Raw genomic sequence first — 20,652 nt, 5'->3', positions numbered from 1 at the left:
CTCCAACACCATGGGTTTCATCTAGGCTCTTAGCTGCCACCAGAGTAAGTTCCCCCATTGCAGCTGGAGTTAAACTGAACCCAAAAGGTCTTGGCCTCTGTCTATTCAACTAATTTTACTGCTATTTTAAAATTTCCCAACAGCAAGTCCTGGATTTAGATGCATTTCTCATCCTAAGGCTTATTTTAAATTAGTAACCCATCAAATCCCCTCCAACAGCCTTCAGGATTTTGAAGGTATGGGACCAGACAAGGCTAGTTTTGTTCAAAAGCAGAGCAGGTGACAGCATAAACATCATGTTCACTGCAAACTGAATTCTTCTGGGCAAAAATAATCTGATGCAGTGTCAAGTGGAGCAGTCTCTTTAGTGGCCCAAACTTACAATGTTACATAGTTACATAGATGTAGGGTCGGAAGGGACCTAAGTAGATCATCAAGTCCGACCCCCTACCCTGGGCAGGGATGAATACTCGGCTCATATGACCCGTGGTAGGTTTGATCTCATATGACCCCAGCTAGGTGATTATCAAGCCTCCTCTTAAGGACCCCTCTAAGGTAGGATTTACCATTTTGTAAATCTATTTTGGCCAGAAAAACACTAGGACTTCAGTAACTCACCTGCAACCTCCTTGGAGACAGGACTTAAGCTACATCTCAGTCAATCCTACTCTCTCATCCTGTGGCTGATAAACCTTAATTTAGCAATTTACAGAGAAACAGAATAGCAAACCTCTACTAAAGGATTTACCAGTTAGTGCAGAACTATCCAGCAAGTAGGCCACTAGGGATTAAGTTGCAGTCCCCAGACTCCTGCCTAGTTGCCACACCGCCACTGCTCTGGCTGCATCAGCGTCCATAGTCTCCTGGCTCCCCTTCTGGCTTCCACCCCTGAAGATGGGAGAGGAAGCCCACAGTGGTGGGGTGGGGAGAGGAGCAAGCCCACACTGGTGCAGCCTGTGAGGCATGCAGCCCCTAGCCACTTGGGCAGCCTTTATTTAGTACAAAAGGACTTGCCCCTACACTTCCATGGACTGACTGGGGCTGAGGGCAGATGGAGAAATTCTCCTGAAATCATATGATCAAGTTAACTGAACCTACATCTTGCAAAAGCATTATAAACTTATCTTTGAGCAGCAACTGTATCAATTAAGATCTTTATGACAATAATGGCACCAATGTGAAGGAAAACCATGATATTTAAATGCTATGCCATGTAACCCCTGCCTTATATGACCCAAATGGACCACTGTCAAGATGCTGATTTTAACAAGGCTGTTTATCTGGAATGTCAAATGGTTTTCTTCCAGCCTTCTATCCCAGAAGCATGTCCAAATGTAGGCTTTAACAAGTGCCTTCAATACAGGCCAATTCCTTCAAAAAGAGAGGATTGAATATCCTGGAGAAAGTAAGACATTATCATATATTCCTCTTAATGGAAAGAAAAAATTACCTTAAGTTGTCCCACTACCATACTGAGTATGCAGCTGTCAGGAGTAGGCTGGTGGTCTTGTGCTGTGATGCTGTGCTGTATTTTCTGAAAGGGGAGGCTCTAAGACAAGAAGAAAAAGAACAGGGTTAGCAGATGGAAAGTGTTCTTCTCACCCTGCAGTTCATTACATTACACAAAGTCAGTCAGTTAGATCCAATAGCATGAAATATTGAACTACTCTGGCCATAGGCACCACGAGTTTAGGTTCTCAGGGTCACATGGAGATGCTGTTGGTCAGCAATTCAGTGTGTGAATTTCTCAAGACTGGTCTAAGGAATAGTTTTTCAGATGATCACCCCATAAGGTCCATCTGATGGTGAAAAAGATGCAGTATACACCCATTAAATGCCAACATCCCAACTCTGAAAACATCCCACCTCTGGAAAATTCAACAAGATATCCATGCCAGAAAGGTCTTTCAGAATTTCATATTATTGTATGCCCTCATCCCAGAACAGTGGGTCTTTCTTCTCTCCTCACTCCCATTCTGTATTTCACTAATTTCACTATTACTCTTATTCTTTCTTTTCAGTTATTGACAACTCATAGAGAGGCAACAGAATATTGCTAACCTACACTGCACTGGGGTGACCACAGCCAACATTTTTTAAAAGACACTGAACTCCATCTCCACTAGGTGCTAATTAGTACTTAAATGTGTTTGCTTTTTTCCCTTTAATGTAGCTAGATCAAGCCTTCCATATTAAGCCTATAAATGAGCTGAAGTTCTGGTCACTACAAGATGTAGTGCCAAGAACTGATTTTTAAACAAACGCCTTGTACATGGCACTGAGACAGGAGGTAAGATGTTTTGAGCCCCATACTTGGGTGGTACCAGACAAGGCCAAAACCTGTTCTCTCATCAGTACAGCATCCAAATCTAATAAAATAAATGTTAAGGGGGGGATCCTAATAAACAGTAATATAACAAAAAGTTATCATGATTAGTAAAGGTTTTGTAGATCAAGTAAGGCCTCAATGACATCTGTGCAATCCTGTTGCCTTTCAGGGGTTTGTACAATGTCACCAATTAGAATTTAGCAAACCAGTCAGTCGAAGCAGAAGGAATTCAGTCCTGCTTCCTGCTCTCAGCTCTGCTGGCTCTGTAGATTCTCATAAGACAAAGGCAGGCCCTACAAGGAGAAGCTAAGGGACCTGAACCTGTTCAGCCTCCACAAGAGAAGGCTGAGAGGGGATCTAGCGGCCTACTACAAACTAGTCAGAGGGGACCAGCAGGCATTGGGGGAGTCCCTGTTCCTCCGAGCACTACCAGGAGTGACCAGAAATAACAGTCACAAGTTGGCAGAGGGTAGATTCAGACTAGACATCAGCAGGCGCTACTTCACTGTCAGGGCGGCTAGAATCTGGAACCAACTTCCAAGCAAAGTGGTGCTGGCTCCTACCCTGGGGGTGTTTAAGAGGAGGTTAGACGAACACCTTGCTGGGGTCGTTTGACCCCAGCGCTCTTTCCTGCCATGGCAGGGAGTTGGACTTGATGATCTGCTCAGATCCCTTCCGACCCTACCAACTATGAAACTATGAAAGTGTTGAATGTGGAGTCAAGTTGGAAGGTGCTCACCACTGCCCTGTGTTCCTCACTCATGTTCTTAGAAGAGTTTAATTCCCAAAATTCAAAACACTGCAAAGCCAAGAAATTAAGTTAAGGTGATTCCTCCCACGCAACTGCATCCTTAGGGCAGAGGCCAGAAGAGTCCCACTAGAGAGATCAGAGCAGCTGGTGCTCTCCAGAACAGTGAAACACTCTTGAATTGTGTAAAGTGGGAGGGCTGACTAGAAATTTGTTAGTCACAAAAACTGGCAGGTTTGGGATATGGTACTGTTATATCTCATCTCCCATGGCCATCTTCACATGGGGCAGAGGTAAAGTGGCTTTGCTTTTATCCCATAAAGATTTAACTTGCACTCACTATCATAATATCTCTGCATCTTCCAGTCAAGCATTGAGCTACAAAGCACCTTGCTTTGTACCCCCATCTCATCCTATCCCCAGTGGAAGGAACTGTACATCCTTAATTTCTGTGAAAGTTAATTCCATAGCCTTTGACTAGCCTTTGAGAAATCCGTCTCCTGAACAAACAAGTTTTTATACCTTATGGCAGCCAGTTCTAGTGCTGCGTGGGAAGTATCATTAGCTCAGCATTTCCTGGTGTCCACCACCATTTGTTTTTAACCTGTACTTCTATCCTTCTGCAAGGGGACCTTAAATTAGGCACACATCCTAATTTATTGCAGTCAAATTCTATGGTTTACAATTAAGAGCCCAGTCTAGAAAAATGTTTTTGTGGCTACCGCCCATATAGTTTTAGACTGAATCGACAGGAATCAGCCACAAATGATCAGTATCACTCACTGGGCTCCTGCCTCAAATTGACCATCCTGCTCCACTCCTACCTGGGACCCATTCTGCCTTTTTCCTTCCCTTTTGCACAAGGAAATACCAGGGGTATTTCTTAGTGAAGGATGAAACTGATTAAATACTTCTTCATTCAAAATTTAACATTAAATAATCAACAGTCACATTCGTTTAATGCATGTTTCAAGTGGAATATTCTAAGTGAAAATATCAGCAACATCCTTTGAAAAATATCATGCCTATAAGTAGCACAACAGAGGGCCTTACAGGGTTTACTGAGCTACTGTAAAAGCAAAGCAATCTCAGTCATCAACCTGAACTAAATACAAACACACACAAAATTCCTCCTTGAGTCTCTACAGTTCAGTGATGGGATCAGTCAGCTAAATATGGATTCTCTCTTCCGGAAGCAAACAAATATTAGGCCTTGCTTGTTCATATAAGCTCTTTAACAGAAATGCTTACTGTAAGAACTTCTAAAGTATGAAACAGTATCACTCTCCAAGCTTTCTAGTACATTCAAGTACAAATATTCTTTATATATGCTACCACTGTAGCCTAGAAGCAGTCAATAGCCATAAACTATCTTGGACTGACATCTCTTTTCCCAAAGGATCAGGCAGCAAGGTCTTCTTGAAAGTTTGGGCCCACAGGAGCAGGATTGTACAACTCTCTCCAAGGCAGGGGCGGACAATTATTTTGGGCGGAGAGCCGCTTACTGAGTTTTGACAAGCCATCGAGGGCCACATGATAGGCAGCCTGGGGCAGATAAATATTAATTTTCTAAATTTTTTAGGGACCCCATGGGCTGGATAGAGTAGCCTGGTGGGCTGCATCCAGCCCCTGGGCCACATTTTGCCCACCCCTGCTCTAAGGGAACCACGTGCCCTACTTTCAGAATTTACTTTACAAAATAAAAATTTTGGGGAAAATTAGAAACTATTATCCACAGCATTTAAACACAAACTTACAGGTGTTTAGAGCACTATTTCCTGAATTAAATGAACTCCAAGAGTGATAAAACTGCAGGCAACCATGTACAGTCTCTGAAAATGAAATACAGGACTTGTCACTTGACAAGTCAGTGTGGGCAGCTGCTACTTCCATGACAAATGCCATGACACAATAATCATTACAATTCCTGGATGCTCTAGAATCAAACTGGCTCCCCTTGGAGACAGAGGAAGCATCTCCAAAGTTGTGAACTGCAATGAAGAGTAGACATCTAAGTCCAATAAAAATAAATTTGACCACCAAGTTCCATCATCCCTTTTAGGCAATGACCAGCTATGATGCTGTAAGCTAGCAACCTGTGAGTGAAGTAGAGTCAGTTCCTACTCATCAGGTCTCAAACAGCCCAGAAGAACATCCCAGACAGCTTAAAAAGAGAACACTTCAGTGCTCTGAACCTTAACTAGCAGATCAAACTTTCCAATTCTTTTGAAAAGAGAAAGAATAAATGTTCTGTGAAATTAATATCCTGAGTACTTCAGAGCCAAATGAGACAAAAGTTAAATTAGAACCTGCCTTGCCTAACACATCCAAAGTGCAATCACTTCTCACACGGAACTCTAGGGGTAATATTTTCTGAACACCTAAGCCATTTGGAAGCATTAAGTCACTTTTGAAATTTTTACTCCAGCTGAGGAACAAAGCAATTTAGATCCTGAGAGCTCTATGCCAGACCAGATGTTTGGAAAAAAACCCAAAACAACAAAACCACAGACTTACGGAGAGTTTTTCAACTATAGCTGCTTTGCCCTGGAATTGCTGCCCTTCCCATGTAAGGCATGATGCATCAATCTGAAAGAGACAAGAAAATGTTAAGTCTCATCCTTCCTTCCCTCTTAAACATAGCAAGGAAAGACCTACTAACAACATGTCGGTCCTTAGATGTTTCTGAAACAGAGCTCACCCTGGCTTCAGAGATTAAGCATTCAATTTCTCCAAGAGAACTGGAGCATTATATTTTGTATGCTTCTCTACAAAGCAATAAACTCCATACACCAATTAAATGCTTGCACTGTTACCTATAGCTAGATCAGTTGATTGGCAGTCGTATTTATAAGGGAAAGAACTACTTATCCTGTAGCCTTAGAACACAGCTGTGAGGAAATTATCTGAAGGGAAGAAAGGGGGAAGGAACCCAAAGACCAAATGCAATGCAAATGGCATTATGTGGGGCTAGACAGTAATAAAACTTCACAAACAGGATTCTGTCAGCCAAAAAAAAAATATTTGTTCCACTTATGTCAGAGAACAGAAAATAAGTCCCCCTCATCTTCTACAGAAGGAATTAAAGAAGGCTAAGAAGAAAAGGGACAGGAAGGAGATCACTGTAGCAAATATAAATCCTTCATGCTCCTTTACAAATCCAGTAAAAAATAAATTACAGAAATGTACAATTTTAGAAGATCAAAAATGTTCACATAAAAAGGCCAGATGGTTCTCTATAAAGTTGTCTAATACTTTGGCCAATTTAGATTGAGACAGACATTTTGAACACTTAACATGTAAAAGAGGCTAGAGGCCTGCCCTATCTCTGGTCTGTTAAAGCCACTTAGCACATTCAACAGAGAATCTGGTCAGCAAATGCACTCAGAGATGTCTCAGTCCCATGAAGTGAAGAGTAGATTATTTGAATAAACCTTTTTTTTCAATACATCCTTGATTTAGCTTAATTTTTCCAAAGCTTCAACCCAACTGAAAGATTTTGTTCTGTTACAATTTTAATGTCTACATTTAAATGAATTACAAGCACAGTTTAAGCAAGTGTCATTAGTATCAGGATTTTTCTTGAACATTATAGATTTATTGGCAAGCCACTGAAAATATGAAAACTAGTATTCACAACTGCTTATAAAACCAAAGTAGCATGTAGTCTGTGTCCATACAAAAATGCAACAAATTAAGCATTGAATAAAAGGTCAAATTTGTGAAAGTTTTCTGTAACAGTATAAATTTTTATAGTATAGCATTTTAAAGCCAAATCACCATCCACAATCCAAAAAAGCATCACTTCACTACACCACTACTACTCGATTGGCTGAGGATGCACAAGATTTTGCAAATTAAATTACCTGAGACAGAAAGCCAGAGATGAAGTCTTGTGTGTTCCCATTCACATAACTGCTTGCACCAAACTAAGCTATGAAAGCAGTCTTTCAACACTAACAGGAGAGACATGAGTTGTTAACCACTGCAAGTTTTCTTTCATGGTCTCACCCTTGTTTTCACTTATGCTGTTTGCCTGCGATTTCTGTCACCAAACAGTGATTACAGTTTCCAAGTATTTCACAAGAGAAAATGACTCAAAGCCAAAGTAATTTCAACTGAATTATTGTCAGCAGAAATCTATTTTCAGTATAAGTCTCCAGCATACTGAAGTATAGTGGAGTCTTCTAGGGCTGTGCAAAATTTCACCTGGTGTTTTGTTTCGAAGCTGTTTCAACACGTTTTGAGCTCGAAACAGCAAAAACAAAACAAAAGCCTTTGAAACAAAACAAGGGCACTCGAAACATTTTGAAAGTTTCAAAATATTTCGAGTTTCGATGCCAGGCTTATTTGGCTTCAGCGCCAGTCCCAGCTGGCAGCAGCAGCCTCCTGTCATCTGGCAGGCAGATCAGGGGCCCACCCGCACAGCCCCCGTCATCGGTGACGGCACCAGTAGGGGGGTAGCGAGTGGCCAGACATGAAGCTGACGGCGACGGCGCAGAGTTGCCACGGCCACTCCGCCCAGCTCTGCAGGGCCCCCCAAAGTAGGGGGCCTGGGACGGCCCAGGCTACAGCTGGCTCCAGGTGGCAGCACCAGCCTCCTGTCATCCAGCAGGCAGATCAGAGGCCTGCACCCCAAGGAGCAGTTCAGCACAGCCCCTCCCAGGGGTGTGGGCAAGCCCCCAATCTGCCTGCAGGATTACAGGAGGCTGATGCTGCTGGCTGGGACCAGTGCTGGGCACAGCCCATGCTGGGAAGATCCATGCTGCCACTGGCCCAGCACTGGGTGCAGAATAGCCTATGGGCGAAACGTCGAAACAGCGAAACAGTTTCAACAACACAAAATGGAATGGTGCTTTCGAAATTAAATGAAACACTAAATGAAACACTGTTCCGTCAAAACATCAGTCAAAGCGAAACGGTGCTGTTTCACACAGCCCTAGAGTCTTCTAGCATGACTGAAAAATAGCACATGTGGGGACAGAATAGATGTTAGGAAGTGATGCATCATTAATGCATGGTAAAAATGCTTTCAGAGCAATGCATATTATGCCACCACTTCTGTTGTGAATTTTCCTTCTTCCACCCTTCAACAGCTTCAGCAACTGAACGTGAATTCCTTACTCTATGGCCAAGTGTTATTGCTACTGGTGACTGAAACAATTCCTCAGCCCCACTCCTCAAACCAACTTTTAAAAAATTAAGCTAAAAGCTGGCTTCTATTCTTCCTACACCCATACATTTTCATAAACTCTGGCTGCATTAAAACTTTTAGCAACACACAATAGTATTTTCTCTCACTTCAGAAGACATAAGAAGTGCATAGGCACGTTCCTGCCTGTACTTGGCGGATGCAAAATGATTGTTAAAGAAACTAACTACGCAGACAGTATGAGCTGATATGCTGTCCTTCAGTCTCCTGACTGAAGAATTGTGTGCGGAAATCTATTGTTACTGGCAAACATTTCCTCATTTCAGCTATACTGACTCAGTTGTTCATCAGCCAACTAATCATATAGCACTTCTCCCCTCACACCTTTCAAATGCATCTCAAGCCACTGATAGACATTACACTTAAAGTGTGATGAACTAGTTAATCCTGTTTTAAGTAACCCAGTCACATGTTTATGCAACGAATGGCCCAATAAATTAGGGAATAAGCCACAAAGGTATTACACAAAATGTGTAATAACTGTGGCTGGTTCCCATCACTCCTTAAATTGAATGTGTGGCCAGACCAATCAGCTGATCAGTGCCCCCAGTCTCGGAAACTCACGGAGGCCTTGGCTCCGATGCACTCCCAAGGGTGGAAGTGCCAATCAGCTAACTGGAGCTAGGAAGGGATGGTAAGGGTAACAAGAAGGGTTTCTACAAGTATGTCAGTAGCAAGAGGAGGATCAGGGAAAGTGTGGGTCCCTTACTGAATGGGGGAGACAACCTTGTGACGAAGGATGCAGAAAAGGCTGAAGTGCTCAATGGCTTTTTTGCCTCAGTCTTCACAGGCAAGGTCAGCCCCAAAACTACTGCACCAGGCAGCACAGTTTGGGAGCAGGTGAAAGAACAGGTTAGGGACTACTTAGAAAAGCTGGATGTGTAAAAGTCCATGAGGCCAGATGGGATGCACCTAAGGGTGTTGAGGGATTTGACTGATGTGATTGCAGAGCCATTGGCCATCATCTTTGAAAACTCATGGTGATCAGGAGAGGTCCCAGATGATTGGAAAAGGGCAAACATAGTACCCTTATTTAAGAAATGGAAGGAAGATCCACAGAACTACAGACCAGTCAGCCTCACCTTAGTCCCTGGAAAAAATCATGGACCAGATCCTCAAGGAATCCATTTCTAAGCACTTGGAGGAGAAAAAGGTGATTAGGAACATTCATCATGGATTCACCAAGGCTAAGTCATGTCTGACCAACCTGATTGGCTTCTACGACAAAACAAGGAGCAATGGTCTCAAGTGGCAGCAAGGGAAGTTTAGATTAGATATTCGGAAGAATTTTCTCACTAGAAGGGTAGTAAAACATTGGAACAGGTTACCCAGAGAGGTGGTGGAAGCTCTATTCTTGGATGTTTTCAAAACCCAGCTAGAGAAAGATTTGGCTGGGATGATCTAGTTGGGGCTGGTCCTGCTTTGAGCAGGAGGCTGGACTAGATGACCTCCCGAGGTCCCTTCCAACCCTAACTTACTATGATTCTACAAGGTGCAATTTTTGGGATCATGGATCAGACTGGTATTTCACCAGACCAAGGGGAAAGAGAAGCGAGATAAGAATCACAGGGGACATGGTGGGAATGAAAGCCTTCCCACTGTGGATGCTGAGCTGATGCAAAACCAACTAGAAAAGCTAGACATTTATAAGTCAGCAGGACCACATGGACTTCATCTGAGAGTGCTGATGGAGCTGGCTGAGGTCATTGCAGACTTCATCAAAACTCTTTCAGAAATCATGGGACACAGGGGAGATCCCTGAGGATGGGAAGAGAGCCAACATTGTGCCCATCTTCAAGAAGGGGAAGAGGGAGGACCTGGGCAAAAAATCAGCCTAACCTCCATCCCAGGGAAAATTCTGGAAAAACTCATTAAATAATCTATGTCTGATACTCTTGTAAAGGTAAGATTCTGAACAACAGCTTTGTTGTGGGTAGGTCTCATCTTACCAATCTCATCTCCTTCTACAAACAGGTCTCTCGCTACCTGGACATGTGAGAGAAGGTCAACATATACCTAGACTTCCAAAAGACTTTTGATCTAATGTCCCACAATATCCTTGCAGAAAAATTGGAAGATTGTGGGCTTAACTGTACTCCCTTGGAGTACAGTTGGAAGATTGTGGGCTCAACAGTTCAGTGGAAAAATTGAAAGATTGTGGGCTCAACAGTTCAGTGGGTGGAAAACTGGCTACATGGTAGGACCCAGAGAGTTCTCATGAACGGATGTGTCGTCATGGTGAGAAGTGACCAGTGGTGTCCCTCATGGGTTTGTGCTTGGACTGGTGCTTTTCAACATCTTTATCAACACTTTGGATGTGGGGGTGAAAAGCTCGCTGGCCAAGTTTGTGTATGACACCAAGTTATGGGGAGTGTGGTCATGCCAGAAGATAGGCTGAAGATACAGGCGGACCTGGACATGCTGGAGAGTTGGGCGGACCAGAACCAGATGAAGTTCAACACTCAGAAGTGTAAGGTGCTACATCTTGGGAACAAACAATCCACAACATACCTACAGGCTTGGTGGCAACAATTTGACTTGCACCATGGCCGAAAGGGACCTAGGGGTAGCGATAGACTATCACATGAACATGAGCCAGCAGTGCGATGCTGTGGCCAGCAGGGCAAACAACATGCTGGCATGCATTACCCGTTGTATCTCATGCAAAACTAAGGAAGTGATACTCCCACTGTACTCCACACTAGTGAGACCACAGCTGGGGTACTGTGTCTAGTTCTGGGCACCGCACTTCAACAAGGACATGGAAAAACTTGAGAGGGTCCAGAGAATAACCACCATATGATCAGGGTCTTGCAAGACAAGCCATGCAAGGAGAAGCTGAGGGACTTGGGCCTCTTCAGCCTACAGAAGAGAAGGCTGAGTGGGAACTTGGTAGCGGATTACCACTACATCAAGAGAGTACATCAAGAACTTGGTGAACAACTGTTCACCAGGGCACCCCTGGGGAGGACTAGGAGCAATGGATACAAACTCCTGGAAGGTCACTTCAGGCTCAATTCCAGGAAAAACTCCTTCACAGTCAGGGTGTCCAGACTGTGGAATAAACTCCCTGCAGCACTGGTGCAGTCACCTACCCTGGAAATCTTCAAAAGGAGACCGGACAGCAGGAGCGAGCAATTATTTTGGGCGGAAGGCCGCTTGATGAGTTTTGGTGAGCTGTCGAGGATCACATGGGTAGCCCCACACCTTCAGTTGCCCTGCCACCTGGTTGCCATCTTGGGACCAGAAGTCCCGCCCCCTAACCCCTGACCTTTGCCACCGAAGTCTATCCCCTTGCCCCTAGAAGTACTCCTTTTGGGGAGGTGGCCTTGGAACTGAAAGTTACACCCTGTCATATGGTCTGTGTCATAAGACCCACCCACCCAACACCAAACTCCAAACTGTCCTGCTCGCCATATCTGTCTCAGAATCCCCTGCCTTCATCACATGATCCCTGACATCGGAAGGTGTACCATTGACTGGAAAACACTGCCTAACACCAGTGCCCACCCTCACAGTGTGTGGCCTGTTCCTGAGGCCCCAAGAGTTCTGCCCTATGGGCCTGGTACAATTTACCAGGTAGCAAGGGGTTGTGACCCCTCTAACATCCTGCCCCAGCAGTTGGGTCTCAGGGGCATCAGACCTCCCCCAGAACAGAGCCAAACCAACTGAGTCAAGGACTGCACACACAAAATCTTTCAGAACAAATCATTTTAACAAGGTATAGATAAAAGTATCATATACTAAAAATCAAACATCTATTATAACAGATTTTAATTTTATTTTTAAAAAGTGAGTTGTGATTAACTTAACTTATTGCTCCCAAAAACAATACGACAAACATACAACCATAATATAAATAATTTAAATTATTAACTTAAAGACAAACAAAGGAACTCAATGTGAAGAATGAAGCCTCTGATATGTGTTAACCAGAAAATCAAAATCAGACATCATCTCTGTTGTTGCAATGTGAAGCACTGCTGCAAGGTGGTCATCGCAAATTGAAGATCTAATGTTTGATTTGTTGATTTTCATTAGAGAAAATGTCTGCTCACATACATACATTGATCCAAAGAGCACAAGTGTCTTTTGGGCATGAGCCTTGATCTTTGAAAACTTCTGTTCACTGGAGAGAGGCATAAAAGCTAGGAAGTGGAACCGATTTGAATTGCTCTGCAAGCAGTGCATCACACTGCAGGTCAATAAGCTCAAGTTGCAGGTCACATGGAGCGCTGTCAACAGTAAATGTGAAAGGTGAGGAGATCAAAGATAAGTCTTTTTCTATTATTTGAAAATCTTCAAATTGGAGAGAAAATTTAGCCTGCAACTGCACTAGTAGTGATGTGTATTTTTTTCGGTTTTGATTAGAAACAGTAATCTGCTGCAATGTAGGAAAATGGCCGAAATCTCTGTTTTCTATCTGACGGGAGAAAAGGAGTTCTTTCATCGTAAATGACATGACGGTGGAATGCAATTCATGAGCAAAAAGCCCCTTCCCTTGCAGTTGTGAATTCAGATCATCCATGTAGCCCATGATATCAACGGCAAATACAAAATCAGAGAGCCAATCTGCATCATTCAGCTGTGGGAAATCCAAATCTTTTCCTTTCATGTTAAAAAATGAACCAATCTCAGCTCTCAGTTCCCACACACTTTTCAAAATGTTACCCAAACTGAGCCATCTTACATTGGTATAATACAGAACATCTGTGCGCTCAGATTCAGACTTCTCAAGCAGAGTTACAAAATGCCTGTGATTTAATCCTCTTGCTCGAATGTAGTTGACCACTTTTGTAACTGTGTCCACAACAGTGCTTAGTTTTAGAACATTTTTACAAAGGGCCTCTTGATGAATGACACAGTGTAAAAAATAATTTTCTGTTCTGGATTTGTTTCTTTGACTTTTGAGCAATTCAACATGTTTACCTGTCAAGTTTGGGCGTCCATCAGTGGTCTCGCACACCAATTTTTTCCAGTCCATTCCCAATTTTGACATGGATTGATTTACTTCGTCCAATAAATCTTTTCCAGTTGTTGTGTCTTTTGTTTACTGAGTTGATGCCAATTCTTCTGAAAGCTCAAAATTTTCAGTGATTCCTCGACTGAAAATCGACAGCTGGGCTGTGTTTTTGATAGCACAACTGTCATTGAGTGCCAATGCAAAGTATGAGAAATCATTTACCTTACTTTTCAACTGCTAATGCAGGTTCTCAGAGATATCTTCAATACGTCTCACAACAATGCGCCTTGACAAGCTAACGTTCTCAAACTGCTTTTTCTTGTCTGGGCACAAATTTGCAGCAAACTTGAGTACACATTCCTTTACAAGCTCTCCATCAGAGAATGGTTTGCTCCTCTTGGCGATTGTGTGTGCAACCTCATAACTCATTCTCACAATTTCATCCTGTGCTGCCAATGCTTTTGTGAAAAAACTTTGCTCTTTCTGCATTGCAGCAACCATCTCCTCTGCTTCCTTTGCTTTTTCTTTTGCTGACAATTTTTCATATTTGGATGCATGCTTGGTCTCAAAATTCTGATTCAAATTGTATTCTTTGAATACAGCCACACTTTCTTTGCAAATTAAGCACACAGCTTTCCCACCTACTTCAGTAAAAAAAATATTTAGAGGTTCATTCCTTGTTGAATATTTGGTATTCAACATCTACCTTCCCCTTCTTTGATATGCTCATATCCAAATTATCTTCTGTGGAGTTTTAAGATTAGGGATGTTATAACAGCTGCCCAGGTGATTGGGGGAACTTGGTAGGTGTGCCAGTAACTGCACTAGGAGCACTGGGCCCATGTACCTACCAGGGCCTAGCCCACCCCAGGCTGTCCGTGGCTCCAATGGCAAGCAGTTCCTGACTACAAGGCCCAGACCTGCACAGTACAGCAAGGAGCCAGCCCTGCCTGTCCTGTTCTGGCTGCAGCAGGCAGTTGCCAGCTGCAAGCCTGGACCTGCATGGGGGGCAAGAAGCCAGCCAGGGCCAGCCTGGCAGTACCTGGTTCCCAGCTACAAGGTCAGGACCTCATTGCCAGACCTATCGCTTCCCAGCAACAGTTCCTAGCTGCAAGCCAGGGGCTGGCACACCACAGTGCAGCAGAAGCCAGTCCACCCTGCCCTTCCCCTCACCTGTGGGGCAGGACATGGCTCAGCCCCTCCTTACCTGCAGGCCAGCAGAACCTAGCCCAGCTTCACCAGTACTGGTCACCAGACCCCTCCCACAAGCAAGGACCCAGCCCACCACATCAGGCCCCAAGCATCAAAAGCTGGCCAACCCCCCCCAACCCGTCACTGGTGCCAGCATGACCTGGTCCTGACCCATCCCAGCCCACCCCACCCTTCTGTGGCACAACAGAAGCCAGCCCAGGCCCAGGTCCTCTCACCAGCACAGCCCCCTCCAGTGCTGTAGGGCCCATCCCGTCCTGAGCCACAGGGGGCTCAGCTGTAGTTTTCCCTCCCCAGTGCTGGCACAGCCGGCCCATCCCATCTCATCCCCTATCAAGCGGCATGGGACTGACACTAGCCCAGCCGCGGCTTTCCCAGGTGCTGCTGCACTTTCCCCCTACCTGCATCAGCTGGTCCCAAAAAGCAGAAGGCTCCACTGCTGCTTCTGCTGGCCTGTGCTGCCCCAGCCGGGCTCGCCCCATCCCCAGCGGCATGCGGGGAAGCCAGATTCAGCCGCATGCTGCTCTGGATGGGAAGGGCCCAGCTGGGTCAGCACCGGCCAGGAAAAGCAACATGCAGCCGAAGCCAGCTTCCCACGTGCTGCTGGGGACAGGAGGAGCCAGGCCCGGTTGGCACGGCCAGCAGAAGTGGCAGTTGAGCCGTGTGCTGCTTGGAACCGGCCCAGGAGCAGCTGTCTCTCCCTGGTGCCAGCCTGGCCTAGCTCAAACTGCACAAGAGAAAGCCGTGGCTTCCCCTTACCTCAGCCAGCACCCCAGCCGGTCCCAAGCGGTACACAGCTCAGCCACCACCTCTTCTCCCTGGTGCTGACCAGGTCAGAGCTGCATGTGGCACAGCCAGCCCAGCTGCTGCTTCCCCTTCCCAGTGCTGACCCAGCACAGCCCAAGTAGCACAACACGGGGAAAGCCTGCCCAGCAGCAGCTTTCCTGGGCTGACCTGCAGGGCAGGGTCCTTTCTAGTCCCGTGCAGGAGGCAGAAGCTGGCCCACACTCTCCTTCCCCTCACCCGAGCCACAGGTTCTGGCCCAGCCCCACCCCAGCTACAAAGTGTCCTGAGCCAGGGGCAAGGTGAGGCCAGCTGGGTCAGGCTGAGGTCAGGGTTGGTTGCCTCAAAACCAAAACCCAAGTAAATAGCCTGAGGTCCTGCAGCTGGTGTCACTGGAGGCTTTTAGACAGGCAGCTGCCATTACTAGGTTTTGAAGGGGCTCCGCGGGCTGGACAGAAGCTCTTGGCGGGCCGTATTTTGCCCACTCCTGCTGTACAGTCACCTCGCTGGGGTCACTTGACCCCTGTTGTCTTTTCCTGCCTAGCGTGGAGGGCTGGACCCGATGATCTACAAGGTCCCTTCAACCCCCTAACAATCTTATTCTTCACAGTTCGAGTGGCCAAGGTCTGGAATGGGCTCCCAAGGGAGGTGGTGCTCTCCCCTACCCTGGGGGTCTTTAAGAGGAGGTTGGATATGCATCTAGCTGGGGTCATCTAGACCCAGCCCTCTTTCCTGCCTATGCAGGGGGTCGGACTCGATGATCTACTGAGGTCCCTTCAGACCCTAACATCTATGAATCTATGAATCCATGAATTGCACATTTAACTGAACATCTGCCAGGGGCCTCAAATTGAAACCAACTATTCAGATGAATGTGGAGAGCAGAGATACTGACATCTGTCATGCAACAAAAACAGCTCCCTCAGCAGTTATTGTAACGTATCAAAATCACTGCAAAAACTATGCTACCTCATCTGCACACTCTCAGATGCTCGGAGTTTCTGAAATCTCAGCCTTCTCTGAAACTCTTAATGCTGGAAACATATGGTCATTGCAAGCCCTAATAAAACAGCACAGCCTGACAGAAGCATTTCAACATTTCCAATTTCAAATTGTTCAATTAATCAGAATATGTTGATGTTTGCAAATATAGTGCCTGCTATGAGCTTGTCAACTTTGTATGTGTTCTAGTCAAAAAAGGGATCCTGGAGCTTTTTCATGAAGTTGAACAAATTATGAAACGCATTAACTGTGTAAAAAAAAAATCAAGCTATTTAAAAAACAAAACAACACAACACACTAGTACAAAATAGTAACTGCAGCAATTAAAGACAAAAGTTTTTAACAGTAATGATTTAATCCACGCTACTGTACTATACCACAGAGCACTGCACCATCTTGTTCCTTCCGGGCTGCTCTTGATAGTGGTTAGTATTGGTTTCTGTAAAATATTGCTCTTTTTCATCCACCATTTGTCAAAATCACTACAACAAATTACTGTGTAATAAATACTGACAAAAGCCATCAGAATTTAAATACATGTCATGTATCTCACTGAGCTGGCATTTAGGATTAATTCATTGAGACCAGGGGTGCTCAACCCCCAGCCCAAAGCGCTGTCATCCAGCCCACAGGGCTCCCCATGGATGCAGAAGTTTGGTGGCAGGGGGAGCAAGGCCAAACATCCAGACCCATGGGGAGCCCTTGGCCCTGCACGCTAGATTGGGTACCTGATCCCAGCCTGCAGAGATTAGGCAAGAGACCCAGGGACCAAGCCCCAGGGACCCAATCCCAGCAGGTACAGCACTGGGATCCTGGGGTCCAAATTTAGCATGTGGGGCAGGAAGGGGGTGGCACTGGGCCCCATCCCGGCACACAGGGCAGGGAGGGGGTGACATCAAGCCCCAGAGCCTGATTTTGGTGTTTAGGGCTCGATCTGTTCCACAGACCAGCCCTGGGTCACTCATCTGGCCCACAGGGCCAACAAGTTGAGCACCACTGATATAGACCAACTTGCTTATACTATGAAACAGAGGACTTTTGTTCCAAGGCCTTACTTCAAAAGCTCACTAAAAGATTGAACATCACACTGGCTACTTGAGTGCCCAAGTAACACAGCTGTTAGCCGCTCTGTGTTTCAAGGGATGATTTGATTTACTCATGGCCCATGTCTTTTGACAATCTATTCTCAAAAGTTCAGGCAAGAATTTGTTTTTGTACAAACACATAATGCAGAGTCAAGTGGCTCTGCTGTATGTGACCCAGACCTTCAACCAAAACAAGAAACAAAATAGTCCACTCTAGCAGCAGTTCCCTGCTACCTGTTGAGAGTCAGCGGACCTCAGATTATTTGAAAGTATCTTTATTTAGGTTCCTCTGGGAACAAGGGCTGTCTGCTTTTTTAAATGCTGTTCCTATAAGTGGTCACAATACACTGACTCAAAGATCTTTCTAGTCTGGGTTTCATTTCTTGGATTTCTAAGCATGACATAGGTCCAAGTCTGACAGTTCTGGGTTCTCCAGGTATTTCTAAGGGGAAAAGTGTTGGAGCTTGGCTGAAACTTGGTTGGAGCTTCTTTTGTTAGAAAACAGCAAGTGTGAAAGTAAGAGTGCCCATCAGCAATATGTGCCAAGCTTGGGTACAGCTGGAGAAAGAGCTAATAAGAAATCCTCTAAGTGCCAAATTCAGCTTAAGAATGACAATTTGAGGGCTACAAAAGTCTTTGGCTGTTTATGTTTGTAAAGGAAGGGCAAAGCATAACTGGGACAATTAAAGGGCCTATGTCCTAGAGGGAACTTGCAATCACTGGAGAAATTCTGCAAGTGAAGCTTTCTTCTGGACACTGTCTGAAGATCTACAAAAAAAAGTGATATATACCTGTTGATTCACTACTGCAGTCACTACAGTGAAGGGGCTCTCTGCAGTTGGTGGATATTGTAGCTGAGACAGATGCCAGAAGAGCAGAATGAGAAAGTGGCAGGTGGCATGGTTTGCTGAACTCCTGCCCAACCTCTAGAAGATGGTGGTTTCTTCCAGGGAGTTACTGCAGAGGATGCAGGAGCAGTGTCTCCACCATGCCAACTGACAACTGTATCATGAACTGGAGGGAGCAGGGACCAATAACAGAGATAGCACTGATAGGGCTCTGAAAGCACCATTTTCCCCCAGCAAATCCTCAGGAGGCGGCACTCTGGCCTGAGTTTCACTGCTGGGTAACGAGTATCTATCAATACAAGGTAGAAAGAAGGCAATGGAACAGACAGTTCCTAGCTTTTGTTTTTGTTTCAGGTCTCTCTACCCTGCTAGGAATTTGGTCAAGGTGGGACTGCTGTGGAGATGGAAGCAAGACCGTCACAGATGGCTTTAATTTGGGAAGCCAAATAAATAACTTGGAGCCAAATGAACAAGCTTTAAATTCTTGTGCTCTGATGAAAAATACAGCATGAGCTCCAAGAGTCATAAGCTGCAGCTGTCAGATACAGATGGAAACTTAAACTAAATCAAGCCATAATTGACAGGCCTATGCCGGCTTCCTGTGCTGCCAGGAAAGGGAAAGTCTGGAGGTGCAGTAAGCTACAATAAGTAAAGAGCAGACAGACAGTACAAAAACTTTGCCATGACCCCTCGGCCCTTGAAAAATAAACCTGAATAAATATTCAGACACAGAGCAGGCAATGGGGGTATTAAATCCTGTAATGCACATTACTCCCTTCTGTAACAAGAAATAGAATGATCCTGCTCCCAGTACACAGACTGGCATACAGAAAGCTGGTCACACTGAGTTAGCAACTCCAGGATGGAGCTCAAGTTTATCTGATTCTAGGCAAGAATTATGGCTTCTACAAAGAAATGTCACCATGGGACAATTTGCCATCACTAGCAGCTACAAGTATAACTACACAAACTTTAAACACGGAAAAAAATACTCCAGAGATGAACTAGAAATGAGAGAGTCCAGCAAAGATATAATCAAGAAAGTAGGATTAAGATGATCAATATTTAGGAATTGGAACAAAACCCATCTGTCACTGCTGTGCAAGCATTTAGGACAAACATCAATGAAATCCAATAGAGGTTAAGACTCTTCTTCCTCCTCAGAAAAGAAGCAAATTTAAAGTAGTCAAAGAGACATACCACCCTCTTTCCCCAAGTACTTACATATATTGCTCCTAAATGAGTCCTGTCAGTATCGAAGAGCTGATAGTAATGTTGTACAAAGCTGGATCCAATCTGCTCCCAAATAGGCTTGTCTCCCATTCTGAATCTTCAGCCAGAGCCAGCAACTGTAAAAAAATCAGGAGGGAGAACAGTGACATCCAGGAGCAGCTAAATGCTGTTTAATGTGTAAACAACAATATAAACTGAGACTTGAAGCCTTCCAGTTTCCAGCCAATCAAGAACAAAACCCCACTCTCCAGGCTTTTAAACAGTGGAACTGCAAAGAACTGTGCTGCTGCAATATAGCAACTGTAGCGCAGTGTGTTTGCAGATGTCAGACATTTGCATTTAGACAGCTCCTACCTTCCTTGGCATGCTGGCAAAGGAGAATGGACCTTTTGATGGTACCAATAATGTAGCACCTACCAACTGGCAACAGCCACTATACAGCAGTCTCTGGAGGGTTCTCCAAACAGCTCTCTCAGTAACTCCAAACCAGTAAACCCAGTCATCTTAAACTGTTTTGTACATTAATCTCACTGCTGTGTCAGCATCTGCCATTTCCTGTATAGCAACTGAATTTCGGTATGCTTTTTGTGAAAGCATGACATAGAACAGTCCATATTCAATCAGAACAAACAACAGAACTGGGAGAAGAGGGGCCTGGGGGTGGAGAAATAGTCCATACAGGCTAGCTATTCAAAAGTAGGAGGGGAAATCTGAAGTAACAATCAAAACGGAAGCACCATTTGAGGATGCAAGTGGATGATAATCACTATCCTACTGTAAGTGGTCTCAGAACGCAGATCAAATGGTACCCTACCACAAGAACTGATGCTGCCTGAGAAACCCTACTTGTAAAGTAGGTACTGAAGGCACTGGCTGACGTCACTGCACAGCCACTGGCGGTAATATTTGAACACTTCTGGCGCACGGGCCAGGTCCCGGAGGACTGGAAAAGGGCCAATGTGGTCCCTAATTTTAAGAAGGGGAGAAAGGAGGATCCAGGCAACTATAGGCCAGTCAGTCTCATCCCCATCCTTGGCAAAGTTTTTGAAAAAATTATCAAGGCTCACATTTGCGAGAGCCCGGCAGGACAAATTATGCTGAGGGGAAACCAGCACAGGTTCGTAGCAGGTAGATCATGCCTGACTAATCTAGTCTCTTTTTATGACCAGGTTACAAAATGCCTGGACGCAGGAGTAGGGGTTGATGTTGTATACTTAGACTTCAGGAAGGCCTTCGATAC

General features: G+C 44.9%; 1 protein-coding gene across 1 annotated transcript in view; it reads right to left on the bottom strand.

Annotated features, from left to right (window-relative positions):
- Nucleotides 1–20,652, bottom strand: part of NUTF2 (nuclear transport factor 2) — a 63,171-nt gene that overhangs the window by 12,900 nt on the left and 29,619 nt on the right. The window contains exons 3-5 of the mRNA XM_014525231.2: nucleotides 19,404–19,530; nucleotides 5,595–5,666; nucleotides 1,451–1,549 (exon numbers count right to left, since the gene is read on the bottom strand). Coding sequence (XP_014380717.1) covers nucleotides 1,451–1,549; nucleotides 5,595–5,666; nucleotides 19,404–19,502 — 270 coding nt within the window. The 5' untranslated portion in view covers nucleotides 19,503–19,530. The remainder of the gene's footprint in view (nucleotides 1–1,450; nucleotides 1,550–5,594; nucleotides 5,667–19,403; nucleotides 19,531–20,652) is intronic.

Source organism: Alligator sinensis, unplaced genomic scaffold, assembly GCF_000455745.1.
Source record: "Alligator sinensis unplaced genomic scaffold, ASM45574v1 scaffold1317_1, whole genome shotgun sequence".
NCBI lineage: Eukaryota > Metazoa > Chordata > Crocodylia > Alligatoridae > Alligator > Alligator sinensis.
This window is presented reverse-complemented; position numbering and strand designations above follow the sequence as displayed.